The sequence below is a fragment of the Eutrigla gurnardus genome (genome assembly GCF_963514095.1).
Source record: "Eutrigla gurnardus genome assembly, chromosome: 13".
NCBI classification, from domain to species: domain Eukaryota; kingdom Metazoa; phylum Chordata; class Actinopteri; order Perciformes; family Triglidae; genus Eutrigla; species Eutrigla gurnardus.
This window is the reverse complement of record NC_139936.1, coordinates 24,705,881-24,727,846: the sequence shown is the minus strand read 5'-3', so window position 1 is coordinate 24,727,846 and position 21,966 is coordinate 24,705,881. Positions and strand designations below refer to the sequence as shown.

The following is a 21,966-nucleotide window of genomic DNA, read 5'->3' as shown; positions in this document are numbered from 1 at the left end:
TGCAGCTCCAGCTCTTTCTGTTTACGGTGAGGTTTTTGCAGTCGGCGTTCATTGCTCAGATCTGACTGACCTTGGCCAGATGTCCACCAAGATGGATTGTGTGTGTGTGTGTGTGCATATGTGTGTTTGTCGTCAGCCACGCTCTCAGAGAGAGTGCTTGGCTCTAATAGGGACTGGCAGGCATTTTGTTGGGTTTTATTGCCACATGCCTCTTCCAATCCCACCCCTGATTAGAGCTGCCATTACTGGCACGGACACGCGCACACGATCGTACGAAGCAAACCCACCCACCTTGGCACATGCTCAAAGCGCCGGCCTTGGCCCATTAGCATCTATTGCGTTGTCTTGTGCTCTCGTTGAGGCAGATTGGGGGGAAGTGACGGGTACCATCACTCCACCTCTATTCCGCCCATCAGGGTGCTGTCAGCTTAGACAATGTCATATTTGGTGCGAAGCAATTAAAGGCCCCGGGCTGTCACAATGGGGCCTGATGGGGACGGTTCTCACACATCGACACACTCTGACCTGCTCACACACACACGCACACACACACACATGCGTACAGCGCACGGCCCACACACACACAACACGCATACATTTACATGAAGCATGCGGGCGATTAGCTCAGAAAGTGCAGGTTTGAACTGTTAGTCATTGCTGATTCATAAGCGGCTGGCTGACTTCCATACAGCCACTCACTGTGCTGCCTGTCAAACACACAAGCGGCCAGCAGCTGGAGGTGTGTGTGTGTGTGCATGTGTGTGTGTGTGTGTGCAGGTGTTTTTAAAATCCTGCTTTTCAACCAGACCCCTTTTACTCCCCCTCCACCTCACCCCTCTTCCTCCTTTTCAGTCCCGTGTGTGCGTGTATGTGTTTTGGCAGTATGTGTGTGCGCATGGGTTTGTGTGTAGATCTGCATGCATTTTTGTGTGTGTGTTCGTGTGGAGCCTCGCAGGCTTTTGGCTGCTGCGTTCCCGTGGATGAAGCCAATGGAAAGCTGAGGTCTGGATGACTTACTTATTTAGGAAAAATCCACCAGAGATGGCCAGCATGCTGCTGTGCTGTCACATAGTCGTGTGTGTATCTGTGTGTGTGTGTGTGTGTGTGTGTGTGTGTGTGTGTGTGTGTGTGTGTGTGTGTGTGTTCATCCAGTCCTATAGGAAGCACAGCCAGTGCCCTCAGTAGCAGCAGTAGATTTCATTTTGGAGAGATTTTTTTTCCTAACAGCCTTTAAAGTTCTTCTGCTGCTGTTAAAGCTTCAGCAGACACGCCGCCGGTTCAGTCCCAGGTGGAGACACTCACTGAAGGGTTAAACGCTCTACCAGAAGCAGTTAACACACACACACACACGCACACACACATACACACTTGTATAAGCTGAGCTAGTCATAGCCATGAGGTTCTTCATTAAGTCTAAATTCACTTTCCAGCACATTTAATTAAACTAACTTGATTTCAAGCCATGAAATAGATTTTTACGTAACTTCCCCTTTATTTATATATTGCTTACAACCATCAAAAGAGGATTTATCTCTGGGTGCCCTCTTCCCCTTAGAAAAGCTAGTCAATGGCAGGTTCATATTGTCACTGCCCAGTGAAATCCAAGAAGGATTAAATGATCTTTTATGGGTTAAGAAATCATCCCTACTACTTCTTTGGATGAATAAGCCATGTGAAATCTATCAGGTTTCCACAGGGATTAAACTGGCCTGTTGTATTCGACATTTTGGAGATGCATGGTTTTTCAGGGATTTCTGATTTTTTTGCGAGCTATGTCGGGTATGTGGGGTTTCTGCTGTTCAATCAATGCAGTGTGATGGACGCCACAGCTTTTCCAGTCGATGTAGTGCAGAGCAGCGTGCACAGAGTGGAACTGAGTTTCCAGTGTCTACTTTATTGACAGCGGTGGATGAACTATGATGGTGTCAGAGGTTTTGGTGTTGCCTTTGTATGTGCCCTCTGTGTAACACTAGCTGGCCCATACGTTACTGACAGGCTTCTTGGCCCTCGGCGCTCTCATCGTGATTAGTGAGCCATTGATGTTGACATGAATCTTAGCCTCCACACACACACACACACTGGCTGGAACTTGGCAGTTAGTGATGTGATCTGCAGTGGGATCCGATGAATGTGAGCAGCCTTAAGGGTTTATGTGCAGCTTTGTATGTCAGGGTGTGTGTTTCATGTGCATATTAAAGACTCAAAGCGGCAACTAAAATGGAAGATCAAGTAGCTCTCTGCCTGCCTCAAGTTCAACTTTGGTGAAATTTGGCACTTGGATTCATGCCGTTGACCAGCAGCCACAGAGCTGGCCTTTGAAGAAAAAAAAGGGACAGGATGTGCATTGCTGTCTCCTGCCAGTTAAAACAACAAGGCCTTTGGCTTTTTGCAAATGGAAGTAATGGACAGAAATACACATATTTGCATATAGAGTGGGGAAGTGAGATTGATCACTAGTGGTCACCAGGCGACAACCTCTGATTCGGAAAAGTGAAGCCAAGGTTTAAGAGCCTTTAACTTGCATTCTCTCTACTGGCCATCAGGGGGCGACTCCACAGTATCAAAAAGTGTGAATAGTATAGAAGACTATGAGAATATGACCCTACTTAAACATTGCAAACATGAGTTTGTGGTCAATCTCTAGTTTAAAGTCTTCTTCAATACAAAATGACCATTTGGTAAATTATCTTCCATTTAGAGTCAAATAGACCAGAAAGCATGTGATGCTTTAGGGCTACCTTATGATTGGCAGCCTACCATTGTCGCTACCATGCTAGCAGTGCAATTCGCTACAACCCTAAGATTATTTTAATACTTAGCTCTAAAGGTTGATGGTCAAAATGCATAATTTGAGGGTTCAAAACCGTAGTCCACAAACCAATGGGTGATGTACATCATAGCGTATTAGCATCAACTGCAGCACGTCACAAACCTAAATAAGAATGAATTGTTAGTACAGCTGAGCAGTTTCACCGCGTCATTACTTTGGCTCTCATTGCGTCTGAGGGCTAGCATATTCGTGGCTAGCCCCCCAGTTAAAGTAGTTCACCAACTGCCTGTGTACATCTGAGTAGCGCTGTTGTTTGTCAGTGTACACACACACACCGCTGCCAGGTGTTTTCTGAGAGAGACATTACAATGGTTACAGCAGCCTTGCCAATCTCACATGGACATACATGTGCATGCACCAACAATCACCAACAACATCCACCCCATCACTCATGACCTCTCTGTGTTTCTTCCCTTCTTCTCCTTTAGCCCAATGTGACCTTCATCTGAGTCAAGTGTCTCTATTCAACATCTACCAAGACTGAAAAGGAGACCACAAAGAAAGGACACAGGCGTACAAAGGGAAGACGAAAAACAAGTAAGGAACTAGGGGGGGAAGAAAAATGCACCATCTTTTCTGCCTCGTCTGAAATCTTCGGCAAACAACACAGCTGTTGGAGTGAATGAGAGAGGAGAACAAAGGGAAGACAGGAGGGATGAGTGGCAATCAAAAAGAAATAAAGTAAATATGGGTAAAGAAAGGAAAAAAAGAGCGTGGGGGGGGGGGGGGGGGGGGTGGAAGCATGTGGAAATTACAGGCATTTTCAGGTACCCCTCGAAAGAAATGAGTCTGGAGCGAGACAAAGAGCAAGTGGAGAGTGATGCATGAGCCGGGAGAGAAGAAAAAGGGCTAACAAAAAGTTACATTTCTAGTAGGATATTGGATTTCAGTTTTCAGCACATTGTGTTAAAGAAAGATGCTGAAGGTCACAGGTGTGAGAGTGTGTCTCATCTTTGTGTAGGTGAGAGTGAAAGTGAGGCCTGAAGGGTAAAAGTTGAAAATAAGTAAGAAAGGAAAGAGAAATGAATGGATTGCAGAACTGCTTCTAGCAATGTGAATATTAGAGAACATGCACTGAATTTAAAGTTTAGCTTACTGACAGTGAAGTTAATGATTTGTGTTTCCTGCAATCATCTTTTCCATAAAAGTCTCAAGTCAGAGTCGAAATGCATCAAAATATATGATGTCATATCCACTTTATGTCTATATTTTGAAATGCGAAAAGGCGCCATAGCTGCATGGACATGAATCAAGATGAGACATCTATTGAAGAATTGCCGTTAACAAATAGAGATAGAGTCCTTCGTAGAAGTCCTTCCTATGAAGGTTATTCACAATTATACTTATTAAGTCATTTAAAAGCTTTTCTTCTGAAGCAGCAACATCAGGAAATGTTGGGCTTTCATCTGCAGTAACTCAGCATGACAAAGACAGCAGGTCTCAGCTGTTCTCTTTGTTCTCGCTCGGGAGAGGAACTCCATGTTTGGGGAAGGTAATGCGAGACCAACGTTTGGGAAATGATCCGGACTGTGCCCACATGATGTCGACACCTCACCGAGGTTCAGATTCAATGCGAGCCAGGCCACCTTGGTAAGTGGTTTAGCTTATCGGATCTCAACGTGAGCGTAAGATCTGATCTCAAAGCATCCAAGCATGACAGTTTATGCGTCCTGACATGATCGGATGACAAAAGTCATGTAGAAAAGACGTGTAATCATGGCCTAAGATGGTTAAACTATACTAATGGAGTTGTGGGTTGTAATCATAGACTGTTGATGGAGTTATCGTGTTGTCACCTTTAGGTTTTTGGACTGCAGTTTGGAAGCCACAAGTTTGACATTTTGGCCGTCGCCATCTTGGAATTTTTCCGCAGCCAGAGAATGGAAGTCACTATATTTAGACTGGAGAGGTGCGACGGGTGGATCCCGGGTGGGTCATTCAAAATGAACTTTACAACTAAGTGTTAAAAATATGCATTAGCTAATTGCATTGGTAGCGTAGTAGTGATGCAGCAATAGTGACCTGTCAATCACATGTTAGCCCCGCCCTAAAGCATTCCCTGCTTTCTGGTCTGGTGGACTCAACTCATTGTAAACATGGGTTTATGGTCTTAATCTCTAATTTCAAGAGAGAAGTAGGGTCATTTTTCATAGACTTCCATGCAATCTGAACTATTTTTGGACCAGAGGAGTCGCCCCCTGATGGCCAGTAAAGAGAATACAAGTTTAAGGCACTTCAGCATTGCCTCAACTTTTTCAGAACCAGAGGTTGTCGCCTGGTTTTAATCCACAACTGACACTTTCTTGTGTTGTCTTTACTTCTGAAACCAAGTCCATGCCCTTGTCATAGTAGGGGACGCTGGATTTCACCATGTGAGATATGTGTCTGTGAGAGACAGGTGTCTTATTCAGTAGGTGGCCATCTTATTTACAATCACTTGTCAGCTTGATGGAGCTCCGGTAGACTTTGCTAAATCATCTGTGTCCCAACATCGACATGCAGAATCCAGAGATGCATCGGCCATACAAGGAAGCACTTAAATGCACACTTCTGGCCGTGCACACACATTCACACATGTACAATAAACACACAGTCTGAGGGGTGTGTGTGTGTATCTCACTTATCCTCTACTATCTCTCTAATAACTCTGGATGCGTCTCTCTCGTTCTCTCCCTCCGTTCCTCCTCGCTGTGCATGTTTATCTCTGTGAGGATGTTGAGTGACGATCATAAATCGTTTTTTCCCAACAGCGTGCCATGCCGGTCACGAGAGCTGACGGGCGAGGTGAGAGGCGGAGGGGAGAAAGGAGAGGGGGGATGGAGATAATGATAGAGGGAGGAAGAGGAAGAAAAGGGAAGATGGAGGTGGAGGTTATGGCTGCGTGACAGGTGTCAGGTATCCATAGATAAATGTACTGCACATGAAATACAACAAACTGCTCACATGAATTCCCAAACAGAAGCCATGACCTTTCTAAAAGTCTGCTGCAAAGAGAGACAAGCCTTTATTTCCAATTTCACTTTTTTTATTTTATATTAGTCATACGATTGCAATGATGTTTCACATTAAAACACCTTAAAGGGCATCTAGTTATCACTCTCTTCGTGGTAGTCTTTTTAATGTTCTGCAGGAAAAGTTCAACCACCAAACCACATTTCTCTTTGTGTACAGATAGAGGAAGTAATGACAAAACTTTTTTAATTAATACAATTTCGATGTCTCTCTGCATTTGGCAGAATGACTCATACCTGATGCATTCCAATCGTTTTTGACAGCTTTGTGTTTATCGGCTGTGTCCAAAATCACCCGCTTCTCACAACAGGGTCGGCTTACCATGCGGTAGTGCTGTCTGAGTATTAAGTCCCCACCCACAATTCATTTTCAGTAGTGTGCTACCGATGTTCACTAACCGACCTTAATATACCATCATGCATTGCACTAAAATAAAAATGACAGCAGAGAGAGCAGCCTGACGGAGACATATACTATATTTAATACGAGTAGAGCATCACAACACAGACAGTCACAGAGTACTTTAATTTTCTTGATGCCTCCACTTTGACAACAGCAGCTTATGCAGCTCCCTTCGTTCCTCCCTTTCACAATAAAAGCCCTAGATATATACCCAGCATCACTGTTTTCCAGGGGAAGTTACATTACAACACATTAGCTTAGAATATGTTTTTATTGCATTAAATATCTCAGTATTTATTATGGCTGGCCCACAGCCACCGTTGATCTGACACGTTTTAGTTGTGCGACACCAGTGATGTAATTAACAGAGCAGAGAAAATGTGTCGCATAGTAGTATTTTTTCTATTAAGAGGTGATCTCACTATATAGTCCTCTACAACGAGTGAGTGATTTCAGACACGAGCAGTTTGGTGCAGTCTATGACACTAAACATTTCCTGCAACGTTTCACATTAAAAGCCACCCGGGAGCATAAACAGCAAAGTAGAAGAGATTGGATATTATTTAGTGACTGAGAAATGAGAACAGCAGTTTTCTTTAAAAAAAGAAAAAGAAAAGAAAAGAAGCCCAGAGCCGCATAGTGAGGACGTTGTTGTGCTGATGGAATTAGTGGTGCGGTGATGTACGTTATGTTGAAATGCTTTTTGGGGTTATTAATCACATCAGCTATTATATGAGTACAGCTTTCCTGAGAGATTTACAGTATATTAACTTTGCTGCTGTAAACACAAAGCAGGCCCCTGCTGCCAAGTGTAAGTATATTGACCCACAAAAGCGAGAGATGATGCTCGCCCAAACGTCCTGGCACACGCCGGTTCCCCTCCGTCGGGTTTGATGAGGCCGACGAGCGTGAGGCTGCCGCATCTCGCATTCCTCCGTCCTCTCTCCACACAGCGGCAGCAGTCCTTGTCTCTCTATCGATCCCAGCTTATCTTCCCGTAAACCTGGACCTTTTTTTTTCTTTCTCCGCTGCTCGCCTCGCCACCTCCTCCATCCCCTCTTCTCCTTCCTCCTCATTGCTTATCGATCAGCCCGTGTGTTCAGCAAAGTAGAGAGCGGGCGGTGGTTAATGTGGAGCCGGGCCGGAGGAGCTCTGCTCGCTGCTCGCGTATCGTCTTTCTCTCCTAATGGTCCTAATCAGGCTCTAATAGACCCGGGTTTTTTCTCCATCCTCTCACCTTTCACTGCGTCTCTCCTCAACAAACATCTGTCTGCACTCTACTCTATGTCTGCCAGGTACAGTTTCAGCTGATTGTTGATTTCCATACTTCCAACTGTATCGCTGTCGCTCGCAATTTTTTTTTGTTTTATACATTTATTCATCCAAGGAAGGATTTGATACTGCTGAGTATGCACCAATTCATCAGCAATGTCCTGCTCTGCATTTTTCTACAGTAAATGCACATTCATTCCTGGGAGCTGCCCAGTACAACCACAGTCTGCTAATTTTGGCCACTGGGAACTGCCCAGCACCAGAAGCTCAACTCTTTCATTGTGTCCAGACTTCTCTCAGTCACTGGACACGTTGAATTTAGTCGGTTTAAGTGCCTTGCTCGAGGGCCCTTTCTTTATTAGTAGTTGTTGAGTCAGGGGAAAGCATCTCTCACTATTTCCCTTTACAGCTTTTGCTTGCCTTCCAGGGATTTAAATAGCTTATGAATGAAAAAGAAAAACAGCAAAGTAAGAGAATAAAAATGAGATTGCATAATTGCCGCGGGGGACAGGGGAGGGTCCCCCCAAACATTTGAAATCAACAGTAAAAGTTGTTCTCGCTTCAATGTTGAGTGTGAAACCTGTCTGGATGCTCACTGAACTGCTCTGGCTTTGCAGTGTTTGTGCGGCCATAAGCAATTTCCAGCGTCCCAACGTTCCCAACGTTCCAAACGTTCCCAACGTTCCCAACGTTGACTTGATGACTCTCACAGGTGCTGAGAGCAGTTTGTTACCTTAACGTTAAAGGTTCAGTGTGTAGGGTTTGGCCTCTCTGGAGCCAGTGTTTGGTTTGTCCCTTCTGGGCTACTGTAGGAACACGGCAGTGCAAGATGGTGGACTCGGTGGCTGCGTCTGAAATCAGTCACTACTCACGCTATAATGAGGTCGCCATGTTGGAGTGCTAGTTACAATTATCATCCCCTATATAGTGGACTCAAAACATCATCTTCAAAAGCAGTGTACAAGCGATGGTCACTTAGCATTATAGACCAGCATGCATTGCACTGCAGGAAATATGACGGACACATGAGAATAGAGAGCGGCGTGACTGAGAACAAATATATTGAATGTGAGTAGAGCATCATTACACAGACGGTCACAAAGTGCTTTGAATTGATTTATTAATTTGGTCAAATACGGCAGCATACCACTCCTTTCGTTCCTACCTTTCACAATAAAAGCCCTGGATGTCATATATACAGCATCAGTTATTACCAGGGAAACTGAAATTACAACAAATTAGCATACAATATTTATTTATTACAAAAATCTGTTTATTATGGATGCTCCACCAGCCACTGTTGATCTGACACGTTTAATTGTGTGACAGCAGAGACATAATTAACAGATGAGCTGACTATGTATTCCTCGACAGAACTCCCTGGATATTGAGAAGGAAGAAGCGATAATGATAATGATGTAATGATGGCCAAAATCCACAAAACACAATCAAACATGAATAATGAAGATGATCAGAGTTCAAGTCCAGTTTTAACCATTTTTAGTTTTTGACTCCCGTGATGCTTTGGCTCACCACTGACTGTCCCTGAGCTCCCAAATCTCACAGCAGACCCTGAGTTACACGACGTCTCATTACCCTTGAACACAGAAACATTCTAAATTCAGATGAATCTAAATGCTAATAGCTACAGTAGGCTTCTCTGGAGGCGGTAGGGGTTAAATGTGCTGAACACAGGCAAACTGCACTTCTCAGTGTTGATGCATGCAGAATGAGTGATTATATGGACCATTAGTGTAAGAGATATATTCTATTTTATATAGAGAGGTATCATGACAGGACATTGCAATTATTTTGGCAGGATAATCGGGACAGGACATATTCATGTCGTCCCATGCCTAGTCCATAACCTTGCTCATACTGTAGATTTCTAGTCATGTACGCTCGTTCAGTGTGTTTTTCCTCCTCTGTCGGCTGTAATATTATTCGTTGATCTGCCAGTGCAGCCCTCCCTTCCTCCTCATCTTGCCATTGAGGTGTGTGGGCTGTTTCTATAGGAGTCCAGCTAGGTGTAACCTTTCTTCCTCCGTGGCATCTCCCTGGGATCCAGGGCTCTGGGCTCAGTGTGAACTCCTGAACTCTCCCCGAAAGAAGAGCACAAAGAGCGGCGCCGAGGAGAGGGGAGAGGACAGCGAGTGGGAGGGAGAGCGTAAGAGACGGACGGACAATTAGCCCCCCTAGGAGCGTAGTAGGCGGCCTCCCCAAGCCAGAACACACCGTGATTGTTCGAGACACGGGAGCCGGAGAGTGAAACTGGAGCGAGAGAGTCGGAGCATGTGTGTGTGTGTCATTGTGCTTTGCATTCACACGCCCAGAGGTTGTTGTTCCTGAAATGAGACAGTACGTCGGCTGCCCACAGGCGTCAATACAACCATTTCTATTATTCAGAGCTGATTACAGCGCTAAATCGTACAGCGATGAATGCTTTTTAATGAGCTTTGAAATACAACAGAAAGTTTGTCAGCCTTTTCTGTTTGTTTGAACGTGGCCAGCGGGGGAAGTGGCCGTGTTTGCCAGAGTGATTTGATTAGTGCGCTGATATACGAGGAGCAACGTATGTGAGTGGTGAGACTGAAGACGTGCAGTGTATGTGTGGGTGTTAATGTGGGTGTATGTGGCCCCCATGATGTAAATCATTACAGGTTAGGGAAAGGGACAGACAAGCAGGCACACATATCTCAGCTATTTAACAACTTCTCTCTGAAAAATATAATATTCCAACGATGGTAGACAGGGCTCAGACCTCGTGGCCCTCAACGAAAACGGGTCTCCATTCTGTTGGTACATCTACAACTCCAAAAGGGAATCGGGATCACAGTGGATTTTTACCTCTCCCAGAAAAAGGGTTTCACAGGGACATTCTAGAGGGAACGGCTGCATGCCAACATATCGGTTAGGGTTCAGGGTCCCTACTATATATATAATAAAAACATGCAATAACAATAACATGAACAAGTCTTTTTCTTTTTTGACACATCCTCCACGAGTTAAAAGAACACAAGAACAAAATGAAAGTGATAAAATAGAGAACTCATGAGGTCGGGGTTAGGCTGGTGCTGTGTGTGTGTGTGTGCGTGTGCGTGTGTGCGTGTGTGTGTGTGTGTGTGTGTGTGTGTGTGTGTGTGTGTGTGTGTGTGTGTGTGTGTGTGAGTGCGTGCGTGCGTGCGTGCGTGCGTGCGTGCGTGCGTGCGTGCGTGCGTGCGTGCGTGCGTGTCGCCTTGAGCAAGGCTGATCGATCGTGACTACCCGGTGATCATGAAGTAGCACACACACTGATATGTATTGATGAAAGGTCAGAGCACTTTCCCAGTATCCCCTGCAGGCGGGCGGGTCGAGGCAGGGCACAGTGCACGTGGGTTTCACCGTCTCTCACTGCACTCGTGTGCACATCAGACACAGCATACGCCGAGAGTGCAAGGTCGACCAGAGAGAGGAGGGAAACGGAGCGAGAGAGAGGAAAACGCAGACGGGGTGCTCTGCACCTGGTTAACGTGAGCTTTCTGAGATTTGATTATTTCTTACATGTCAAGTACACAGACACCCGGTTTCTGCAATTACAAGAACTCTGGGTAATGTAGCCAGTGAGTCTTACTGACGTTAGGCGGAGGCGACATGGCAAAAAATATCATGTCACACTCTTTTCCATTCATTTTGAAGCATATTTTGCAAAATTACTGAATAGAACCAAACTAATATCCCTATTAGAAAACATGTCAACCACTAAAAAATGTACTTCATATGTCAAACATACTGGAATCACTTTAAATTTTGTGAAGAAAGTTTATTTTTATATTTTTAATTGCGATAGCAATTAATTATGATTGTCCCGATAATAAAAATTCACCACAATCACCTTATTCCAATGAGTTTTTAATTGCGATTCATGATAAAAATCCCTATCCCTGTTATGGACTTCAAATGCATCATAGAGAGATATTTAATCAATTCACTTCATCTGGTTTAAAGTCCCTGTCATCAAAGCTCAAATCTGTGTTTGTGATTTATCATGATAAATGTGACTGTGTGTCATGATATAGTTTTGTTTTTAACATATTTCAAACTCAAATAGCACATGACCAGATCTGCTGATTTCACTGATGAGTACCTTACACCAGAGGCTGATACAGAATCAGCTGCTGCCGTGACTGGCTGGAATTAAAACCATGGGCCTCTTGGGTACAATGTTGAAAACTAATGATTAGAAGCATCTGTGAACAGAAAAAAAATAAATAAATCCCCCGCTCAAACTAGCAAATTTCTTTAGGGTTGGTTTCCAGCTCTTTGAGGTAGTTAATGAGGTCTGCAAAGGGATTTCATAGATTCACTTGTACTATTGTTGTTATTGCTATCTGGTTCAGAATACACTTAATTAATTTAGTTGTGAGGCACGAAGAATTTGCTTTGTATTCCAAGGATTGGTATGAAATATGTAAAGACTATGCAATGTGACAAAGATGTGTGTTAATGACATGCATGTAGACAGATATGAAGATGTTAATGTAACCAGGGGATCCACTGATGGATGGAAGTCCAACACTCAAAGAAAGGTCCGTACAAATATGGGCCAATGTAACGTTTCATATGAAGGCATTTTCTTCTTGAAGCCCAGTTAGGTCATATCTTTAGTGTCATTTTATTTAACAGAAGTGTGAATGGTACAGACCATATACTGTATCTCTATGGAATTTTCTATTATAGGTTAAAAAGACGTGTCCAGAGTTTCCTGTTTTAGGGTGGAAGGAAATGTCTGTAAACGTAGTATAAAAGGTGTTGTTCATGTTCTGCCAGGACAGTGAATATTCATCCTCTTTTAGCTCTGTTTTGGTCTCTACCAACTCCAGAGAGAAGCGACTGTCTCCTTAGCTGCTAAATGCTCCTCTTTGTTCACCAGCTATAGTCGCTACCTTTGTCTGTCTGCTGTTCGGTGCTGGGCAGCTGATGTAGAGAGGAAGTTTTCCGAGCGTTTTCATTGTAAACGGCTGCCTGCCGCGGCTGACAACGAGGTCAATGAGAGCGGTGACACTCAAACAAAACATTAAAGTTGCAGCCGTAAAAAAAAAATGAAATAATGAGCTGAAAAATGCTCTAAAAGTGGAAGGGACAGATTCTTTGATCATTCTCCATGAATTCATCACTACAAGAGGCCCCTTCAAAGTCCATGTAGCCATTTGGCCCATTATTAATGTAAAACATTCATTGGTGCAACTTTAATATCTGGTCAGAAGCTTTACAAACTCATCCTGGGAATGCTGCCAAGTCATAAAAAAAAAAATCACAGCTCCTGCCTGAAAAATAGTCATGTCAGTCAGATTGCAGACAATCAGTTAATTATATTGTTGAAGCTTTGAGTTCAATAGCTGTCAAACTGTCAATAGTCATTTCAGCTCCCTGAATGTTCGGAGTATGATCTGCCTCCATCAGGGTGCGTTCAGGGGCGGAGCTAGAACATTTTCAGTGGGGTGGCCAGGGTGAGACCAGAGGTCATTTTGGGGTGGCACATGAATCTAAATATGATATATTAAGGCAAAGGCACATATGGTCTCGGAGTCCGATTAGCCGGCCTGGTCGCTCTCTCTGGTTTCATCTGGCCTGCACCTCGTCTCCTATCACGTCGTCGGGTCTGAGCAGGTGTTTGGCCCCCGGTTAGAGCCCAAATCAGATCCATTTCATCTGTAATCAGCTGGAGCCCCTGGCAATGATGGAAGAGATCAGAGCACCGATCAAAGAATTATAAGCCGACCACGCCTGACAAGCCAACCATGGCACGGACCAGGCTGAGGGGGGTGGAGGGGGAGTGGGGGAGCAAGCGAGAGCTACAGTAGGGATGAAAGGAGGGAAGATGGAGATTTGAAGGCCTGCAGAATCTCCCAGGGGAGAGACATGAAAGAGCAGAGTTCTGGTGGGAGTCGGCAGTGAGGGATGCAAAGATGTTACACTTCACACTCTCATGGGAAGGTTTTTTCTTTTTTTTTTTACATTTCCATCAAGTGGAAATCGGTTGTTTAAAGTCAAATGTGGGTCTCCGTTTCGCCTCCGTTTGAGGTAATTAGGACGGGCCTTGAATTCCAATCACCACGTGAAAGGAAAGCCGATGACATTAACTCGATGCAGTCGAACTGCTCGGTGCCCCGCCGCTGGTTAGCAGATCATTAACGGTGTGCAAGTATGGGAAATCATGTGCCCGGGTGCATGAAATGTAACGGGTGGCTCGGATTTAAAGGGGCATTTCAAACACTTTTGTTTTGAACATTTTAACGTTGGATGTTTTCAGAAGAGTGCTGCTGCAGGCACGATCATTCTTACACTTTCACACACTGCAGCTGATCTTTTATCTGCACATTTTAACGCCGCCATTATCCTCAGGAAAAGCTTATTCCAATGTTTTCTTTGTGGCAACATATACCACAAAAAGACCAAAGCAAACATTATGTAAGTCTGTCTGTCATAGGCACGCGGTGATATGAAAATGTCAGTTCACCATATTACCCCGATAATCGTCCAGATATGCTTGAAACTCATTTAAATGGCACTAAAACATGCTGTTTTTAATTGTTTCACAGATAAGACACACATGTGTCTTGCAGTGAAAAACAATCAAATAATGTTAATTAAGATGATCATTTATCACTTGTGACTTCTCAGTGCGATGGAGAGCTCTTGAGTTTTTGCAGCCTTGTCACACTTGGCTCCTCAGAACTGTGTGAAAAAGTGAGAAGAAATATATTTAAAAAAAAAAGAAAAGGGAAAAAGGTTGTTGACTTCCCTCACTTTACATCCCAAAAGTCATCAATTTTGTAGGGCATGTTGAAACATAATATTTAATGTTTCAGCAGATCCCAGGAGGAGCCATTGTGTTTTTTAACATTTATTTTGCAGGCATTTATTTTAGCCGAAGCTATCATGCAAAGCGAATTGCAGCATGTGAGCTGGAATTCAAATCGCCAAAAATGTTTTGGAGTGCTGATCTCTGATCAAAACGTTTCAGCTGTATAAAATCATCCAAATTGGTGAAATTATCATATGATACATCTGCTTCCAAAGCTGTCTGGTGGGTTCACAGACTCTCAGATAACGTTTTAGACTACCAGAATATTAGGGGAACTCGGGAACAAATGATCCTTCTGTGTGGAATGATAGCATGCTTTTGAACAATTGATCTTTTAGAGTTGTCTCTGAAAGTAAAGTTCCAAAAGCTGAACCGTGACACCAATTAAACCGCCGGTCGAACCCACATTTCTTTGAATGACATCCGCTGCAACTGTAATCACGTCATTTTCCCCATTGTTTGGTCCAAAAAGTATTTTTTTTAAATAAGTCGGGTAAAAACCTGACAGGTATTTTCTCAAAGTGAGTATCAATTTCTGTATTGTGATGCAGTGTGCTGAGCTGTGTGGCTGACACTCATTTCCAGAATGTACTGGAAGCAAGTTGATTTGTACTGGATGAAAGGTTCAGATCCTCTTTCTGCACTGGCAGGTTTAAAGTCTGAAGCCACACTAGCAGCTCAGCTAACTCATGCTAATATCAGCTCATGTTAACATATGCTAATTAGCCCCAAACAGCTACCATAGCTGGGGCTGATGGCTACGGTAGTTTGGCAGAGATTTTGTCTTGAACCAAAGCATCGTACAAGAGCTTTGATGTGACAATGCCATCATAACCATAACGGAGCCACACAATTAATCACATTTTTATGTCAATCACCATTTTGACATCCTACAATTAAATGAACATGATCCGTGGGGGGCATTAGCTCAGGAGGTAGAGCGGGTTGGCTGGCAACCGCAAGATTGCCGGTTCGATCCCCAGCTCTTCCTAGCTGGGTGCCTGGTGTCCCTGAGCAAGACACCTCACCCTAATTGCTCCTGACGAGGCGGAGCCCTGCGTGGTTGACTTCGCCGTCGGTGTGTGAATGTGTGTGTGAATGGGTGAATGTCAGTCATTACTGTAAAGCGCTTTGGATAAAAGCACAATATAAATGAGGACCATTTACCATTTATGATCCACTGATCAACTGTTTATTAACCAAGAGCCACCAGGGGGCCATGCCGTTTCATTGGCAAAACCAAAGTGCACTGAATTCAGATGAAAAATAAACTTATTTTAAGTCTTTTTTTTAATGGTAATCAATGAATACTCGGGATCAATAATCCTGATCTCAATACTGGCCAGAGTGATCCCAAATCATCCTGAGAGGAACATGAATGTCTGTACCACATTTCCGGACAATCCATCTTATTTAATAGTTCAGACATTTCACTGAAAACCACAAATTTAGACTTCATGGTGACAGTGGAATCAGGGGATCATCGAAGTCAATAGGACTTATCCTCTGGGGAACAGGAATACCTGTACAACATTCCTTTGCAATCTTTTTTATAGTTGTTTCTAACACATGTTACTCTGTGTTACTGTCACCCATTCTAGAGAGATATTAGTTGGGTTTCATTGTCCCATGATGCTCTCTTTGCTGTTTCAGAGGCTTTCAGCACTATAAAGTACGTTTGCTGGGATCCTTGAATTTGACAACCAGCTATCAGCAGCCTCAGAAACCTGTACATGTCCAACCATTGATGCACCAGTGCTTCTCCAACCTCCCACTATGATGAATTCAAAGTGAGCGGAGCATAAAAGTCCCGGAGCCACTCTCATCCCTCCGTCCACGAGGTGTGAAATCCTTTGATCCCGTTTGTTCTATTTGCGTGAAACAGCTTTGGCGTGTTTGTGTGTGAGTTTGCACTCACACTGAGTGTATTTGTGTGTTTTCAATAAAAGGTGGAGGGAAAGGGGGAGGGGACGGGGTTGCAGGAAGGAAGGAAGGAACAGAGCTGCCGGTAGCCACTGTGTTTGTTTTGCAGGGAAGTGAGGGGGGGGGGGGGGGTGATGGGTGGGATCAGCACTTTAGTCCCTCCGTGTGTGTGTGTGTGTGTGTGTGTGTGTGTGTGTGTGTGTGTGTGTGTGTGTGTGTGTGTGTGTGTGTGTGTGTGTGTGTGTGTGTGTGTGTGTGTGTGTGTGTGTGTGCGTTTAGTTAATGGACATTAAGTCTGTTCTACTGTCAAGTTGGAGTGGAGGGCAGTAAGGTGATGTGCCCTGGCTCTCTCTAACCCACAAAAGGGTCAAAGGTCAGGGTTAAAAGTCAAACAATGCCTGGAAGTACAAGCAATCAGCTGGGACTGCACCAGAGGTCTGTGTGTGTGTGTGTGTGTGTGTGTGTGTGTGTGTGTGTGTGTGTGTGTGTGTGTGTGTGTGTGTGTGTGTGTGTGTGTGTGTGTGTGTGTGTGTGAGGAAGGTTAGGAAAAAGTCTGCAAGGAAAGGAGATGTGGGGAAGATGAAGGGCAGGAAGATGACATCAGAAAACAGAGCCATAGAGTGATAGAGGAAAGACCCTGGTTTGCTTCGACCTGCAGGGACTCCTCTACCTCCCAATACACTCCGACAGGAAACACACACACTGAACACACACACTAAACACACACACAAAAAACCTCCCACATGTGTGAGCGTAAAATGACACACTCCGCAAGCACAGCCAAAACACACACAGGAGCTCATCAGAACATGTGGCCTATTTCTCTGTGTGTTTTAATGAGCTCTCCATTGTGGAGCGCTGACTGATATTATTAGGCCACCACGTCTCAGCTCATTAGCTAAAGCAGGCTGAACAACAACACCAGCAGCTAAAAGATGATTTGATACCGCCCGCGGAGTTCTGTGAAACCGCGGGACCTGAGAGAGGCCACGGCGAGGCGAGTTAATGTGGTCATCAGGGGAGAGCGAGGCGGAATCTCGCTTCTTACGACACAACAAGGGATCATAAAGTCAGCTCGATAGAGGAAAAAAGAAAAATACATCGTAGGCCGACTTCAGCCGTCTCCCCCCGGCGTTCATAAAGATGAACGCAGATGCGGCTCGCAGATCGGCCGTGCAATTTTAGCAGCACACTCGTCACAAGTGAAGAGAAGTAGTCAACAACAATAAAGAGAAGGAAAGACGGCTGCTATCACTGTTGTTAGCTCATTGTTATTGCCCTATTGTGAATGTCTCAATTTCCTATATAGGCACTCTATGGCATCCCTCTGCTTCACGCTGTTAAAGCAGCTGAATGAAGCACAGCGAACTGACGAGTATTCCTTTGCTGCTTTTTAAATAGTTTGTACAGTTCTACTCAAGTACTGTGAATGCATGCCTTTTACTTGTAACTATCCATTCATTCATAACTTCATTGTCATTCATTCCTACCCTTTACTTTAATGTCAAGGGTAGTAGTACGGCTTATGGACCACACAATCGCATTGAGCTGGAATAGGAGAGAAAAAAAAATTGGAATTATTTGCACATGTCTAGTCTTTTATATCATTTTTTAATCTTTAATTCATAAAAATGTATTTCATGTGGGTAATTGGGACACATAATGTAATCATTGCACCTGGTCAAAAGTGATTACTGATGCATTTAAATAGGAATAAACAGATGAATGGTTCTGAATACAAAATATTCCAACTTTATGGGCAACAGTGTGTGTGTATATATATATAATATATCTTCTCATTACATTGTGGTTTCTACAATGTTACCTAGCCAAGCTTTAAAGAAACCCGTGTGATTCCATCTATCTGGTGCTGCAGTCATTCTAACAGCAGGTGAAATCTGATGCGGAAATCTGCACCGAAGGTATCCATGAAGGCTCTGCTGTTAAACTATTAAGACGGCCAACATGTCGAAAGATGAGCTGGCCCCTGTCATGTGACCTTCCCCTTGCAGGTTGCGACAGTCTCCTTTTTCTTTTCCTACTTTTTGCTGTTCAAAGCCCAGCATGCATCACATGTGCAAAGGGAACATCCTCGATGGACAAAAAGTTCAAATTGTGTTACCCCATAGATGATATTTCACGAGGATTTTACAAACCGTTGTTTTACGGTTAAACAGTGGAGCTGTCCAACCAACAGAGAAGAGGAAAGAGAGGGAGACATAATTAAAGGAAAGCAGAGAGGGGCAGCAAACACGGGGAAAGGAAATGACAGCGATTCTGAAGCTTTTCCTGAGGAAGAAGCCTTGTTCCTCCGTCTCCACCACTAACCTCTTCCTCCTCATCTTCCCCTGTAGTGTTTACACACTACCTCTTCACTTAATCCGGCCTTCAGGATGCCCACTTCACTTGGTTCACTCTCAGCACGGAGATGAAAGGATGGATGTTGAAGGAGGGAGGGGGGAAAGAAAACTGTAAGCCTCCTGCAACGTGTTTTTGTTTCTCTAGCTCCAATTCTACCAGCTCCTCATCCCCCCCTCCTCAACTTTCAATCTCAATCTGGACTCAGGCAAGCGTTGGCCAGCGAGGCCCCCAGCATTGATCCAATAAAGCTGGTAGTCGGCACGGCGAGCCTTGATGCGCCGTCACCCACGGCCAGCGTTTAAGCACGCTCATTTAACAGCACGTTGCTATGATCTGATGGGGGAGTGGAGGGTGTGTGGGGGGGGGCATGGGTTTTTTCCCCCTTCGTTCAGCCTCTTCTTATTTTCCTATAAAAAGTGTAATCAATAACAGTCACATTGGTTGAATGTGGGCACACAAACACACGCACATCTCCAAATCTCAATTACCTCTCCTGCCAATCCACCAAATCGTCCAAGTGGGTTATTTTTTCTTTGCCAGCAAGGGAATTTATTACTGCCATTGTGGGAACAGGTGAGGGAGAGCCAGTAGGAGACTGCTTCATGTACAGAGGTATTTTCTGTCATTGTGCTCGCTTAAAGTAAATATAGTTTGACATTTTGTGCCTGTTTAAAAGTCAATGGATTCCCATCTCCAATGAGCATGTATCATCAAAGGCGCCATTTCACTCTCGGATACACAGCGGCAGCTGCAGAGTGGAAGACTTGCAGATGGCGCGTGTGCATCTGTGCATGTGTGTGTATGACATTGTGTTACAATTACCATAAGGTTATTTGGTCCTCATAAGAATGCAAACATTAAGAACCATCCATCATTTTTCCTATCAGCAGATGTGAGGTCATAGTTCAGTAATCGGTTTGGTATTAAGGTTAGAGTAATTAGGCTTGGTTTGGATTGTGGCCAGATAGATGGAGATCCAGTGGCTTTACTAAATTAAAGGGTCTGCTCACCCAAATTCATTGACAAAAATATATTTTTTTCATACCACCGAGCACTGGTATCGAGCCTGCAAATCATTTGAGTATTTTTAATAATTAGGGTTGTAACATTCATCTACTATCGAAGTATTGTTTTTTATTCCTCCGATCCAACTACATCGATAGGTGCTCGGCAAGTTCTCCTTAACTGGGGACAAATATCGATATCGATATTTTTCGTACAGAAAGTTGTTGTGTCCGTAACACCTGTCTCCCCTCGCACTGTAAGACACCGGTCCTGTCTCACCGTCTCCATCCGAGCCTGTGTCACCAACCGGGTCGGGCGTAGTTTTTAGAACCGGTCGTGTGATCCAGTCTCCAGTTCGCTGCGGGCGAGGTGATATTGTGCAGTACAACCAGAGCCAGACTGGGAACGCTGCCTTTACTGTTGAGAGCGTCGTCGTTAAGAATTGTTAAAAAGCACCAGAAACACAACCGGTACCGGGATAGGAGCGCGGTGTTCTGTTCTCCTTTTTCAATATAGTCACTACCTCAGTTTCGTTTTAGTTTTTGTAAAGCTGTGTTGACGTTGCCAGATATGCTGGGAATATTTTGCAGACTAATTTTCCGACTCTAAAGCATTGATTTCAGTGGCATTTCACTTAATACATTAATGTAATGGAAGTGTGAATGGTACAGAGACATCCTGTAAATGCACCGAATTAGCTGTTTTAGGGTTCAAGGAAATATCGGTAAACTAACAAAAATTACGATACAACGTGCGGTAAAAGCCGAAGAGCTGGCAGGTCCTCACAAGCGTACACGACACAAACTTGAGAGCGTGTCCGTGCATTTAATTGGTATACCTATGTGATATTCCTACATCAGTCTCACCTGCAGCGCCGCCAAGTCAATCATCTTGTGCTGTTAGTGAACTGTAATGTCGCTCTGTAGCCGCACACTCGACATGTTCATTAGGGATAAACCAATTCATTTACAACACAGCGCTATTGGCTGTCCTTGCCTCGACATTCATTTCCCAGCACATTGGCGTTTGATGCATTGCCAGCGCCAATTAACTTTGATAACTCAGCCCCAGTTTAATATACTGCCACTGAATTGGCTTGACAAGAGTGCAGCGATAAGCTATTTCTGAGCTTTTTGAGCAGCGATAGCTGGATTATCTCTCAGAGTGAGGGAGGGCCATAGAAAACTTTCCTGCATAACCCCGCCGGCCAAAAGTCATTAAAATGTTTCATTTGTTTTTGTTGGCAGACACACCGATTACGGCTCTGTCCTTATTGGCTTTAATGATTTGCATAACTCATTTCTGTTTTACATTATTGTGGATTTCAATGAGTATATCAAATTTTATAGTATGTTTTCAAAGGGACAAATGTATCTTACAGTGCTGCTTCAATGTGTGAACTGTTGTAAATGCTGTTCTGCCAAAATAGGCTCTGATAAACAACCAAGCCAATAAAGGAAGTGAATTGCTGCTTCCAGCTGATGTGTTGGTTTTTCTTTCTTTCGGCAGGCTGCCAGGAGCCGAGCTGCTCTCTAGAGTCCCTCTGAACTACTGATTTATCCCCCGATCCATCACGCAACGCTGGTTCCAACGAATGGGGGCTGATATGGGAGCCATGGGCGGGACGAAGGTCTTGCTCCTGGTGTTTCTGGTTGGATGGGAGAAGTCGTCGGGTCTCAACTGGAACCCAATCCCGCGCAAGACCGTTCGATACCAGGGTGAGTTTATCGCCGTTACCAGCTGAGCTTGAAGTTTGACCTCAAGGGGCACTGGAACTTTCCACTGAAAGATTCAGGAATTCATTAAGTGGCTCCATGAAGTCACAATAAAATGGAAAACACAAAATGATCTTAATATGTGTATCTGTGAGCATCTTTCTATTAGAATCTCTCTTTTTTTTCTCCTCTAAATATTTGTAATAACTCATCCTGAACATGTGTTACTTGGCTAACACCACACACCATACATATCTTGACCTTTAGGTAGCTAGTAATGGTTTTTGCTCACTGGTATCCTCACCATAGACTGTATATAAGAGGTGGGTGTAGGGAGGTCACTCATAGGGTTTTGAAGCCTTTTGGCCGTCGCCATCTTGGATTTTTACAACCAGTGAAGGAAGTAATTATAATGTACTAAATGAACATTATAAGTCGCCCCCTAATGGCCAGCATAAAGAATGCAAGTTGAAGGCACTACAGCATGGGCTTCACTTTTCAGAACCGGAAGTTTGCCTTTAAGGGCGAAGCAACATGTGATTCTTGGTTATGTAGTGACAACTCACAGGGTTCGCTGGTGAACTACTGTAGCTGGCATGCTA

The 21,966-nt window shown here is 44.1% G+C and overlaps 1 protein-coding gene across 2 annotated transcripts in view; it reads left to right on the top strand.

Moving 5' to 3' along the window:
* Positions 1-21,966, top strand: part of sema4c (sema domain, immunoglobulin domain (Ig), transmembrane domain (TM) and short cytoplasmic domain, (semaphorin) 4C) — a 93,366-nt gene that overhangs the window by 25,866 nt on the left and 45,534 nt on the right. For both annotated transcript variants that reach the window (XM_084024136.1, XM_084024137.1), the window contains exons 2-3: positions 3,259-3,367; positions 21,159-21,367. In XM_084024136.1, the coding sequence (XP_083880262.1) occupies positions 21,244-21,367 (124 nt within the window). In that variant the 5' untranslated portion in view covers positions 3,259-3,367; positions 21,159-21,243. The remainder of the gene's footprint in view (positions 1-3,258; positions 3,368-21,158; positions 21,368-21,966) is intronic.